Source organism: Pelodiscus sinensis, chromosome 30, assembly GCF_049634645.1.
Source record: "Pelodiscus sinensis isolate JC-2024 chromosome 30, ASM4963464v1, whole genome shotgun sequence".
NCBI lineage: Eukaryota > Metazoa > Chordata > Testudines > Trionychidae > Pelodiscus > Pelodiscus sinensis.
In genome coordinates this window covers 12,644,960-12,657,937 of record NC_134740.1, presented here as the reverse complement: position 1 = coordinate 12,657,937, position 12,978 = coordinate 12,644,960, and the positions used below count along the sequence as shown (strand labels likewise).

At 45.0% G+C, this 12,978-nt stretch overlaps 2 protein-coding genes across 2 annotated transcripts; one reads left to right on the top strand and one right to left on the bottom strand.

The window, feature by feature from the left end:
• Nucleotides 1-1,407: 1,407 nt before the first annotated feature.
• LOC102443784 (olfactory receptor 14A16-like) lies at nucleotides 1,408-2,403 on the top strand. The gene has a single exon (XM_075912173.1). It carries the CDS (start codon nucleotides 1,408-1,410, stop codon nucleotides 2,401-2,403), a length of 996 nt encoding a protein of 331 aa, XP_075768288.1.
• A 7,601-nt stretch (nucleotides 2,404-10,004) lies between these two features.
• LOC102443538 (olfactory receptor 14A16-like) lies at nucleotides 10,005-10,940 on the bottom strand. Its single transcript, XM_006135703.2, has one exon. It carries the CDS (start codon nucleotides 10,938-10,940, stop codon nucleotides 10,005-10,007), a length of 936 nt encoding a protein of 311 aa, XP_006135765.2.
• Nucleotides 10,941-12,978: the final 2,038 nt, after the last annotated feature.

Genomic DNA, 12,978 nt, shown 5'->3' with positions numbered 1-12,978 from the left:
AGCCCCCTAGTCAAAGCAGAACCAATCCCAACTCAAGCATCGCATCGAGGGCTTTGTCAAGATTGGATTTAAAAACCCTTCGGAATGGAGATTCCAGCCCCTCCCTAGGGAACCCATTTCAGGGCTTCACCCAGCTCCTAGGGAAATAGATTTTCCTCATGTCCAACCTAGACCTCCCCCACTGCAACTTGAGACCATTGCTCCTTGTTCTGCCATCGGCCACCACTGCGAACAGCCTCTCTCCATCCACTTTAGACTCCCTGTTCTGGAAGTTGCAGGCTGCTCTCAAATCCCCCCTCACTCTTCCCTTCTGAAAACTAAACTAGCCCAAATCCCTCAGTCTCTCCTCGTAGGTCATGTGCTCCAGTCCCCTCATACTTTTGGTGGCCCTCCGCTGGACCCTCTCCAATGAGTCCGCGTCCTTTCTGTAACAAGGGGGCCAAGAACTGGATGCAATACTCCAGATCTGGCCTTACTAGTGCCGAATAAAGGGGAATAATCACTTCCCTAAATCTGCTGGCAATGCTCCTCCTAATGCACCGTAATATGCCGTTAGCTTTCTTGGCTACAAGGGCGCCCTGTTGACTCATCTTCAACTTCTCTTCCACTGTAATCCTCTGATCTAATACAATGTCCAGTGTACAATGCTGCTGACAGATCATACCCTGTACACAGAGTATACGCTGCACATCCCCCAAAAAACTTCCCCATGAGGCAGAGAAATGGGAAACTCAGGACAAAGGAGTGGCCCAGGGCCAAGCGGCAGGTCAGTGGCAGACCCAAGAAGAGAATTCACCTCTTGGGGCAGCCCCTGACCTGCCCCGCACAGATATAAAGTCCGAGTGGTAAATACCAGCAGTGACAGGGGGATGTTCTCAGTCTAACATTCCACGGAGATGGGGATCTGGGGCCATGAATCAATGGGCAAGCATGCAGCAGCCTGTCTCTGATCAGAGCCTGGTCAGAGCTCATTTCGGACCAGCTGCCACTGGGGGAGACAAGAAAGTCCCTTTCTGGGAACCAGGTGGTGTTGGGGGTTGGTATTGCAATATTGGAGCTGGGGCTGATTCCCTGATCACAAGCAGTGGCCCAGGCTCACTGCCTCAGCTTTGAAGCCACGGGACCCTGCGATGTTCATACTCAGACTGGTTAGCCCTTCCTGCAACAGGGAAACACGTATTTACACCTAATTCAGTTTCCCTAGGTTGATAATGCACCAGACTAGTGCTCTAGAAGTCTGGTGTTCTTACCACCTTTCATCCATGGAGGTGAGACTTGCTTGGCCAACTGGTCTTTCTCATCAGGAGATATCCCACAGAGAATCGGGAATTTTGTCGGTTGTTCCTACCCTACTACTGGCCTTTTTCTTCCCTCTACAGGCTGCGGGGCAATATGCTGAAAAGAACAATGCAGAACCGAACTGCCATGACCGAGTTCCTTCTCCTGGGATTCTCTGACATTCGGAAGCTGCAGATTTTGCACTTTGTGGTCTTTCTGGTGATATATTTGGCAGCCCTGATGGGGAATCTTCTCATTATCATAGTGATAGCCCTTGACCACCGTCTTCATACCCCCATGTACTTCTTCCTGCTGAACCTTTCCATCCTGGACCTCGGCGCCATCTCTGTCCCTGTCCCCAAATCCATGGCTAATTCCCTAACCAACACCAGGTCGATTTCATACTCTGGATGCGTGGCCCAAGTCTTTCTCCTTTTCTTCTTCGTGTCAGCTGATCTTGCTTTACTCACGGTCATGGCCTATGACCGCTACATGGCCATCTGCCACCCATTGCACTACGAGCGAGTGATGAACAAGAGAGCGTGTATCCAAATGGCCGTCGGTGCCTGGATCAGTGGCGTTCTCAATTCCATGCTTAACACTGGAAGCACATTTTCTGTAACCTTCTGTGGAGGCCACTCAGTGGATCAGTTCTTCTGTGAAATCCCCCAGCTGCTCAAGTTGGCCTGCTCTGATGCCTACCTTAGTGAAGTTGGGGTTCTTGGATTCAGTGTGTGTTTGAGTATAGGTAGCTTCGTTTTTATCATTGTGTCGTATGTTCAGATCTTCAGAGCGGTGCTGAGAATCCCCTCGGAGCAGGGCCGGCACAAAGCCTTCTCCACCTGCCTCCCCCACCTCTCTGTGGTCTCCTTGTTGCTTTGCACTGGGTCCTTTTCCTACCTGAAACCAACTTCCAGCTCAAGCTCACGTCTGGACCTCATTTTGGCTGTTCTCTATTCTGTGGTGCCTCCCATGATGAATCCGGTCATTTACAGCATGAGGAACAAGGAGATCAAAGCTGCCCTGTGGAAACTGATTGGCTCAAGACTATTCAACATGCATAAAATGTCGGTCTTGCTCCCGCAATCACAGCCTCATTCTGGTATTACACATTTTAACAACTGAGAACATTATTTTTCTCTCTGAGAACATCCTCTTATGGACACTGGACAATTTGCAATGGCATATTGCTGTCCAAACACCACTGCACTCAATGTAGTTAAGATAGAGTCACACCAGTGCAAGCAAGTAAAAAAATCAACCTACCGTATTTCACCGTAAAAGAGAAATCTGTCATTATAACACTATGAGGTACGTTCCATCCTATCTGCCTGTCTAAAGGCACACTGCTTTTCTGTACTGTGTACGTTCCTTGCACAGTGATTCCCAAAGTTAGCTCAAATAAATATTATTTGAGGCAGCAGGCAATTTCTGGATTCGCTTTAAGGCTGGATGTGGCCAGAGAAGCACTAGATGGTAATGCAATGCCAGGTCAGTGTATGTAATGTAATTTTCCATTTACAGCCGTGTTAAAACAAAATTGCTCCCCAGAGCTTATGCTATTGTAATGCATGTAGCTAATAGGGAGATATCTCTGAAAGAGTATGTCTATACTGCATGACTTTTTTGGGAGACTTGAGGTATCCCAAAATAGCTACTCCATGTCTACACAAGCCACGCGTTATTTTGAAATATTTTTTGAAATATTGGGCATGCTATTTCACCATCCCGGTAAACCTTGTTGCACGAGGGATAAGGGATGACTTGATATAGCACGTTGTTCTGAAATATGAGGCTGTGGATATGCACCAAATTTCAAATAAGATAAGATACACAATTTGCGGAGGTCAAATTGCATTGCTTATTTTGAGTTTAGGGTGCTGTGTAGCGGCACCCTAAGAGACTCAGGTTGGGAGGGTAGAAGTGGGTTGTGTCTGGGTCATTTTTCCTACGCTGATTTATTACCCCACCCCCACATGCTTCTGGAAATGGGCGTGGTAGTTTGGGATCTGTTCCAATAGGGTCTGTCTCTGTAGCTGGGGTCAGACTCCAGGAGCAAATAGGCAGGGCTGCTTTTCTAAGGGCCATGTGCCCTGTAGGAGCTGGGAGAAGCTGAGCTCAAGAGCAGAAAGTAGGTTACTGTCCCTCGCTCTGAAGCACTTTGCAGTAGGTAGTGATGACCCGGGAACAGGGGCAATATTAATTATAGCCGGGGGAAACCGAGGGAAAAATCATGTTTTCTGTTTTCATTATGTGCTTGGAATGTTGTTCTGATTATACCAAAAAATTGCTAGTTACGTTCTCCACTAGTGTGATTCATCGGCTGTTCTTTAAATGTACAGGCTGTCCCTGTCTTGCGACGCGATCAGTTCTGGAGATGCCATCGCAAGTCAGGGGCCTCGTAACTCGAGTCCACATTTAGGACAGGCATCGTACGCCGTCGTAAATGTGGGGCCGAAGACATACATCGGAGGATTTCGGCCCTTTCCGCACTTACGGAAAAGGTCATAACCACAGGGGGTCATTAATCCAGCCATCACAAACTGGGGACCCCCTGTTGCAATGGAGAAAGTCATTTCTGTTTTGTTATTCTCTGTTTTCACATTTTCCTGTAATGGGGCTTTCTTTAAATCGGTTCACTTGTGATTTACATGACACACTGTCTAGCCGTAATCTATTGCAGAGGAAGAGACTGCCTGTATTCCAACTGAGGATTCCTACAAGCAAGTGGAGGGACAATGTTTCAGACTCAGAATATTGAGCAAATTGGGTAATCAAACACACTCACTGAGACTTAGGATAGTGATAGAAATGTAGCTTCTTCATATGGTTGATGGATTTCCATTCCAAACGGCTAAATGTAGTGCCTTGCATGTATCTATCACTATTCTACATGCAAGGCACTACATTTAGCCGTTTGGAATGGAAATCCATCAACCATATGAGACTTAGGAGAACTACTCCTAAGCTTTTGGGATCTCTCTGTTTCTTCTTACTGTGTTCTCTGCCAACTGAACTCTTCAAATTTTCCTTCTTGTTTTTTCGGAATTGTAACTGTGAAAATATTGCCCGCAGGTGACAGAATAGCTATGCTGTGTTGTAAAAACCAGATTATTATTTGTTCTTCATCCTAAAATTTTATAAAGTTATGTAATTACATTTGTTTCTTTAGTTTAAACCCTGTGCCATCCTTGCTGAACATCCATAGGATATGTCTAGACTTCAAACTTCTTTCGAAAGAGGCTTTTTCGAAAGATACTTTTGAAAAAGCCTCTTTTGAAAAAGCGCATCTAGATTACAACCAGTACTTTTAAAAAAGAAAATCGCTTTTTCTAAAGAGAACACCCAGGCAGTCTGGATGCTCTCTTTCAAAAAAGCACAGTTTGCATTACATAGTACCTTTTTTCGAAAGAGCACTTTCGAAAAAAAGCGTTCTTCCTCGTAAAATGAGGTTTTCCACGGTCGAAAAAACTGCCACGTTCTTTTGATTTCCTTTTGAAAGAACACGGCAGCAGTCTAGCTGCAGGGGAAGTTTTTTTTGAAAAAGGCCACTTTTTTGGAAAAAACCCTGTAGTCTAGATACAACCGAGAAGCTGAACTTTGGATCTCTCACTACTTTTCTGTGGAAGTTGGGTTTTTAAGGCACTATAGAAGGGCAATAAAGTGAAATCTAGCCCATGCAAGGATGTGCCACTATTGGGTGACCACATTCTTTGAGCTCACATTTTATCTGTATTACCTCCGCTCATCTACTAGAATTCTCCGAGGGTGTCCACAAGCATGTGGACAAGAGGGATCCATCCAGTGGATATAGTGCACTTAGATTTCAGGAAAGCCTTTGAAAAGGTCTTTCACTAAAGATTCTTAAGCAAAGTAAGCTGTCATGAGATAAGAGGGAAGCTGTCAAGGGATAAGAGGGAAGGTCCTCTCATGATTAAAAGAAATGAAGCAAAGGATAGGAATAAGTGGTCAGTTTTCAAAATGGAGAGAGGTAACTAGTAATGTTCCACAGGAATCTGTACTGGGACCAATCCTATTCAACATAGTCATAAATGATTTAGAAAAGAGGTAAACAGGGAGGTGGCAAACGTTGCAGAAGATACTAAACTGCTCCAACTAGTTAATACCAAAGCAGACTGTGAAGAGCTTCAAAAGGACCTCACAAAACTAGAAGACTGCAACAAAATGGCAAATTAATGTTGATAAATGCAAAGTAAGGCATATTGGAAAAAATAATCCTACCTAGATGAACAAAATGATGGAGACTCAATTAGCTGTTACCGCTCAAAACATCGAGGCATTGCTATGGATAGTTCTCTGGAAACATCCACTCCGTGTGCAGCGTCTGTCAAAAAAGCAAACAGAACATTAGGAATAATTTAAAAAGGGATATAGAATAAGACAGAAAATATCTTATTGCCTCTGTATAAATCCATCATATGCCCACATCCTGAATACTGCATACAGATGAGGTTGCCTCATCTCAAAAAAGATATCTGGGCATTGGAAAAAGTTCGGAAAAGGGCAACAAAAATGATTAGGGGTTTAGAAGGGATGCCATATGAGGACGGATTAATAAGACTGGGAGTTTACATCTTAGAAAAGTGGAGACTAAGGGGGGAAATGATAGAGGTCTGTAAAGCATGATTGGTGTGGAGAAAGTAAATAAGGAAAAGTTATTTACTTCTTCCATTAACACAATAACTAGGAGTCACCAAATTACATTAATGGATATCAGGTTTAAAACAAACAAAAGGAAGAATTTCTTTACACAACACTCAGTCAACCTGTGGAACTCCTTGCCAGAGGATGCTATACAGACTAGGACTTTAACAGGGTTCAAAAAAGAGCTAAATAAATTCACGGAGAATAGGTCCATCAATGGCTATTACCTAGGATGGGCAGGGATGATGTCCCTTGCCTCTGTCATAAGCTAGGACTTGATCAAGCCAGGACTTAAACACCTCTAGGGATGGAGAGTCCACCACCTCCTAGGGAACCCATCCCAGTGCCTTAGCCCAAGACCTGAAAAACAGAGTGCTTTGGTCCAGGCCAGTGTGTTGATGTACTCAAAGTGGAAATATGAGCACAGTAAATGCATGTCAGTTCTTAACCAAGGGTCAGTATATTGTGCTCCATTTACAACAGACATGCCCCCCCCCCCCCATCCAACACAGGCGTGCCACTGCTCATTGAAGGACTTTCATTCAGAGCCATTCAGGGTGCAATCTGGGAACACCAAATCTGGTTGGTGTTTTGACTACTTTTGACAACTGCTCCCCCCACATGGAACAGTGTGTGTGGGGGGGGGGGGGAGGTTTCTACATGAGGTATCCACAAGGAAGGATGAAAGTCTGACTGTTGGATCTCCACATGCATAATGTGAGCACCTGTCACAGAGATTGAGACCCTTTTGGGGACTGGGGTCTGAACTGGGCAGGCGACTGACCACCTCAGGACGTCTCCACTTCTGAAAGATCTCAAGGGCTCTATGGCTGAGAAATCCTTTTGCTAAAACTGTCCACAAGAATGATGAGGTGAAAAGGAGTTTCCGGAGCTGTCCAGATGGAATTTCAGTTCCAAAGATTCTTTTAATACTGCTGGGATTTTACGGTGTTAATCGTGATGCATTACAGAACCTAGACCTTGGACAGGCAAATTAAACCCTAAAGAAACTAACACAAAAATGTTGTGGCCAATCCAGGTAAGTTAGAAAATGGAAATGCTTGTTTGAAAAGAAAGGTTTTCCATTGTTTCTTATGGACATGCTCTGTCTGCATAATGAGGGCAAATTTGGGTCCCATTGACGTCAATAGGGCTCAGCCATTCATTTCAAAAGGATCCATATTTTGACCATGGTCAATACACCAAAGGGCGCAAAAGTAACTGAAGGTAGCCTGAAGAAATCACAACAACAGAGATGTGAGGGTGAAATTCCCAGCTCCTCTTGGCCTGGACCAGGGTAGAATATCTCTGCTCTTATACGTGATTTAATATCAGCAAAGTCTTGGCCCAGAAATTTGGGTTTAAACTCAGTAATAACGTAATGACTGGTGTAAATCACTTTTTGGATTTACATAGTAATTTCATTCTAACCTTAGTGTAAGTGTAACCTTGGTCAGTCATTCCATGCACTGACCTGATGTTCCATGTACCTTCCAGTGGGAATCTAGTCACACCCTAACTGAAGAAGGAACTTGCCAGTGGCTGATTTTGATAATCATCGTAATTACTTGAATTCTATCTTTGTGCCTGGCTGTGCCTGGTATAGATACAGGGCACAAAAGCAGTGTGTCGGATTGGATATGACTATTCCTTGTACTATCACACTGCCTCACAGTGTCCAATTGACAGATTTCTATTTAATTGCCAATTATAAGAGAGAGGGAGAAATTTAACTTATTTATGCTGCTGTAAAAAGGCCTATGTTACAGTGATATAAATTACAGTCATAGAATCATAATGTAGTAAGTTGAGGTTCAGAAAAGGGCAACAAAAATGAGAGGTTTGGAATGGGTCCTGTATGAAGAGAGATTACACAGACTTGGACTTTTCATCTTAGGGTACGTCTAGACTACAGGGTTTTGTCGACGGAAGTTACTGTCGACAAAACTTCTGTCGACATAGAGCATCTAGACACATTCAGTTCTGTCGACAAAGCAAGCTGCTTTGTCGACAAAACCCTGTAGTCTAGACACAACCCTACAGGCAATAACACCTTCTGTTGACAGAACTCTGTCGACAGAAGGTGTTATGCCTCATAAAATGAGGATTACCAGTGTCGACAAAACTGCTGAGTTCTGTCGACGTTATGTCGACAGAACTCAGCGGTAGTGTAGACGCAGGTATAGTTTTGTCGACAAAAGTCCACATAGTCCATAGTTTTGTCGACAAAACTCAGTAGTCTAGACACACCCTTAGAGAAGAGGAGACTAAAGGGGGATAGGATAGAGGTCTATAACATCATGACTGGTGAGGAAAAAGTGAATAAGAAAAAGTAATTTACTTGTTCCCGCAGTATAAGAACTAGGGGTCACCAAATGAAATTAATAGGCAGCTGGTTTAAAACAAACTAAAGAAAGTTTTTCTTCACTCAGCACACAGTGAACCTGTGGAACTCATCGCCAAAGGATGTGGTGAAGGCTACAACTTTAACAGGGTTAAAAAAAAAGCTAGATAGATTCCCGGAGGTTAGGTCCATCAATGGCTACTAGCCAGGCCGGGTAGGAATGGTGTCTCTAGCCTCTGTTTTTCTGGAAATGGATGACAGGGGAGGGATCATATGAGGAATACCTGTTGTGTTCTCTCCTTCTGGGGCATCTGGTATTGGCCACTGTCGGCAGACAGGCTACTGGGCTGAATAGACCATTGGTCTGACCCAGTCTGGCTCTTCTGATGTTTTTATGAGGGTCAGTAACACGAAGTCAGCAGGCTTGAATAAAGGCCTGTATCATAAAAAAGGCAACAGGCCCGGAATCTAATGAGCAAGACTTTGGCTCAGTAACACGGTAGTCAAGAAAAAGATCCTATTGAAAGTTGTATGACTCTGTAAGTTAGGTTGAGCATGGAAGAACATAAAGAGGCACCATGGTCAAGACAGGCTGTGGGCCAGAGGGGAGTAGCAGAACATCTCAATAAGATGGTACCAGCCAACTCCCCTAAAAATTAGGTTCAGGACTGGTTTGAAGTTGACAGCATGAAGGATAGTAAGTAGACTTTCCTTCTACAAGGTGAGGCATGGTAACCAGCTAGCAGAGAATGGTACACGAGAAGTGACGTAATTTATTTGTATGTGTCTATAAAAGGGCACTTGAAAGAGTGATCACCGACTGATCTTGGGGGCAGGGGGCTGTATGTAGTTCTATAAGTGGGTGTCATTGCCACGACGTACAGAACGCGCAGCGGCTTAGCATTGAAATTGTCTGCTAACAACTATTACTACATGGCATTTGGCAATAAACCTGCTCGGTTGATTTCATCTTTTCCTGATCTATCGTTTCTGGGGGCTCTCAGAGGTCTATCATGTTGACCCAAGTGCACAGTGTTAATGCTTTAGCTAGGGGAACACACATTTTTATGCACACAGCCGAAAGTTTATCATCATCGACAGAGTAGAGGACCTGTCAGGAACCCATAGGGACAACCCCAAACCCCTGACTGATGACACATAGAACACTAGAATGGGAAGGCACCTCGAGTCGTCATCAAGTCCAGCTCCCTTCCCTCACGGCAGGACCAGACAACTCTAGATCATCCCTGAGAGGTGTCTGTCTAACCTGCTCTTAAATATCTCCAGAGATGGAGATTCCACAACCTCCCTAGGCAACTTATTTCAGAGTTTAACCACCCTGACTGTTGACCTTTTTAATACTTGAAGCTTTCACTCTTCCCTTTTTCAGGCTAAACCAACTTAGTTCTTTCAGTCTTCCTTCATAAGCCATGTTTGCTAGACCCTTCTGGACCATCTCCAGTTTCTCCACATGCTTCTTGAAATGTGGTGCCCCAAACTGGACACAACACTTCAGAGAAGACCTAATCAGCCTATATTAATTTCATTGACTGAAGTGCTGTTTGTTTAGATATTTGCCAGTGTTAATACACCAGTGTTCATGTCTAGCTTGTGGTCTATGTTCTCATGCAGCAAGTCATGGCAACAGTTGATTGTGTTTGTAAAGAACTTAAAATACATTAAAAAACAACAAATGGTCCTGAAAAAAGTTGAACCTTTAATTTTTGGAGACTAGACTGAAACCCACCATTTTCCACAGGGCAGCTTTGATCTCCCTATTCCTTATGCTGTAGATGACTGGATTCATCAACTGAGGCACTAGGGAATAGAAAACAGCCACCACAAGATCCAGCCATGTTGTTGAGCTGGAGGTGGGTTTCAGGTAGGCAAAGAAACCAGTGCTAAGTAGCAAGGAGATGACAATGAGGTGGGGGAGGCAGGTGGAGAAGGCCTTATGCCGGCCCTCCTCCGAGGGGATTTTCAGCACCGCTTTGAAGATATGAACGTAAGACACAATGATAAAGACAAAGCAGGTTAAAGCTAAAAACACACTCGAGGCAATAGCTCCAATTATGCTAGGGTACGAGTCAGGGCAGGCCAGCTTGATTAGCTGGGGGATGTCACAGAAGAACTGATCAACAACATTGCCTCCACAGAAGGTTCTTGCAAACATGCTCCCGGTCAGCAGTACCGAATTGACAATACCAGTGATCCAGGCCCCAATGGCCATATGGACACAAGTTCTCCTGTTCATCACAGACTCATAGTGCAGTGGTTGGCAGATGGCAAAATATCGGTCGTAGGCCATGACAGTTAGTAAGGCCACATCAGCTGATTCGAAGAAGATGAAAAGAAAGACTTGGGCGACACACCCAGAATAAGAAATCAACCTGATGTTGGTTAGGGAGTTGACCATGGACTTGGGGACAGTGACGGAGATAGAGCCGAGGTCTAGAACGGCCAGATTCACCAGGAAGAAGTACATGGGGGTGTGAAGACGATGGTCGAGGACTACAACCATGATGATGAGAAGGTTCCCCATCAGGGCTGCCAGGTAAATTACTAGAAACACCACAAAGTGCAAAATTTGCAGCTCCCGAATATCAGACAACCCAAGGAGAAGGAACTCGGTCATGATGGTTAGGTTGGACATTTTCTTTCTCAGGACATTGTGTCCAGCCTGTGGAGGGAAGGAGATGAGCACTGGTCAGGATTAGGGTGACAGAAGAACTGACCCTGATTTTCATCTTAATAACATCAGCTGAGGTGCGAACCACGCATCACTTCCACAGTCTGTTGGGAGTGACAGTCAGACCCATCAGCTTCACAATCACACTTGTGTAAAGTGTCATGTCAGGATCAATGATGGGGTCAGTTTACACCTGCTGGCCCTCAATGTAACTGGATAAAGATGCGATGTGAAGGATGGAACAAAGAACTACACAACTCTAGGGTACGGCTAGACTACAGGCTATTGTCGACAGAGGCTTTGTCGCCAGATACTGTTGACAAAGCTTCTGTCAACAAAGAACATCTAAACTACAGCCATTTCTGTCGACAAAGCAAGCCCTTTTGTCAACATGAGAGTGTAGACGCAAAGGACAGTGTAGATGCAATAACGCCTTCTGTCGACAGAACTCTGTCGACAAAAGGCATTATTCCTCGTAGAATGAGGTTTACCGCCATTGACAGAACTCGGAGGTAGTGTAGACGCAGGTATAGTTTTGTTGACAAAAGTCCACTTTTGTCAACAAAACCCTGTAGTCTAGACATATCCTACCAGTCCTGTATCGGAGACAGAGGTCTGTGGGTACAAATACTCGGCTCCCAACTCAGCATGAAACCATCGTGATGTCTCCAGTAGGGTTCCCCTCTTGTTTCGCACACATCTGCTTGCTTTCTTGGAACCAGCATGATTATCAACAGCCGCTGGAGCGTGATAACCAGCAGCAGTGGCATGGCTGATCTAAGTACAGACCAGGGGCAATATTATTGGCATTTCTACTGCCACCGCTCTACTGCTGCCCATTCATAGAATCATGGAATCATAGAACACTAGAACTAGAGGGACCTCCAGAGGTCATCAAATCCAGTCCCCTGCCCTCAGGGCAGGACCAAGCACCGTTTAGACCATCCCTGACAGGTGTGTGTCCAACCTGCTCTTAAATATCTCCAGAGATGGAGATTCCACAACCTCCCTAGGCAATTTATTCCAGTGTTTAACCACCCTGACAGGTAGGAAGTTTTTCCTAATGTCCAACCTAAACCTACCTTGCTGCTATTTAAACCGATTGCTTCTTGTCCTATCCTCAGAGGCCAAGGAGAACAATTTTTCTCCCTCCTCCCTGTGACACCCTTTTAGATACTTGAAAAGTGCTATCATGTCCCCTCTCGGTCTTCTCCTTTCCTAACTAAACAAACCCAATTCCTTCAGTCTTGCCTCCTAGCTCATATTCTCTAGACCTTTCATCATTCGTGTTGCTCTTCTCTGGACCCTCTCCAATTTCTCCACATCTTTCCTGAAATGTGGCACCCAGAACTGGACACAATACTCCAGCTGAGGCCTAATCAGTGCAGAGTAAGAATGATTTCTCATGTCTTGCTCACGACACTCTTGTTAATATGTTCTAGGATCACATTTGCTTGATCAAAGCTAGCCCAGGACTGTGATCCATGAATGGGGGACTCTCGCCTTTCATTTGTCGAAAATACTAAATTGTCAGCACCACCCAATTTCCACTTCCTTGGGAAACCTGGCAGTCTCCTCTAGCATCCCCCAGCCGTCTGTCCGCAATGATTCCACCTTGGCACCACATGGACGGCCTGCCACTGGGTTGCTCATGGATTGAGGGCTCCTGGCTGCACACCCATAACTGTGTGATGATTGGCTGGTCACATCGCCCTGTTACTACTGTGTTGTTTCCTTTCTCTCCATAGCTTTATCTCCGTGCTGTGCAGGCCAGGAGACCTGGGATCTGCTCTTGGTTCTGTCACTGACCTTCTCTGTGTCCTTAGACTGGTCACTTTCACTCCCTGTGCCTCTGTTTCCCCTCCCACTGTCTGCCTTGGTTGTGTCTTATCAAGTGTATGTTCTCGGCATCCAGGCACCACATTTCTGGTCAGCTTGCTGCCATGTTGTAGGCCGGAACTGTCAGTAAGACAGGTGCTAGGGACATTAAATATTGGTTAAT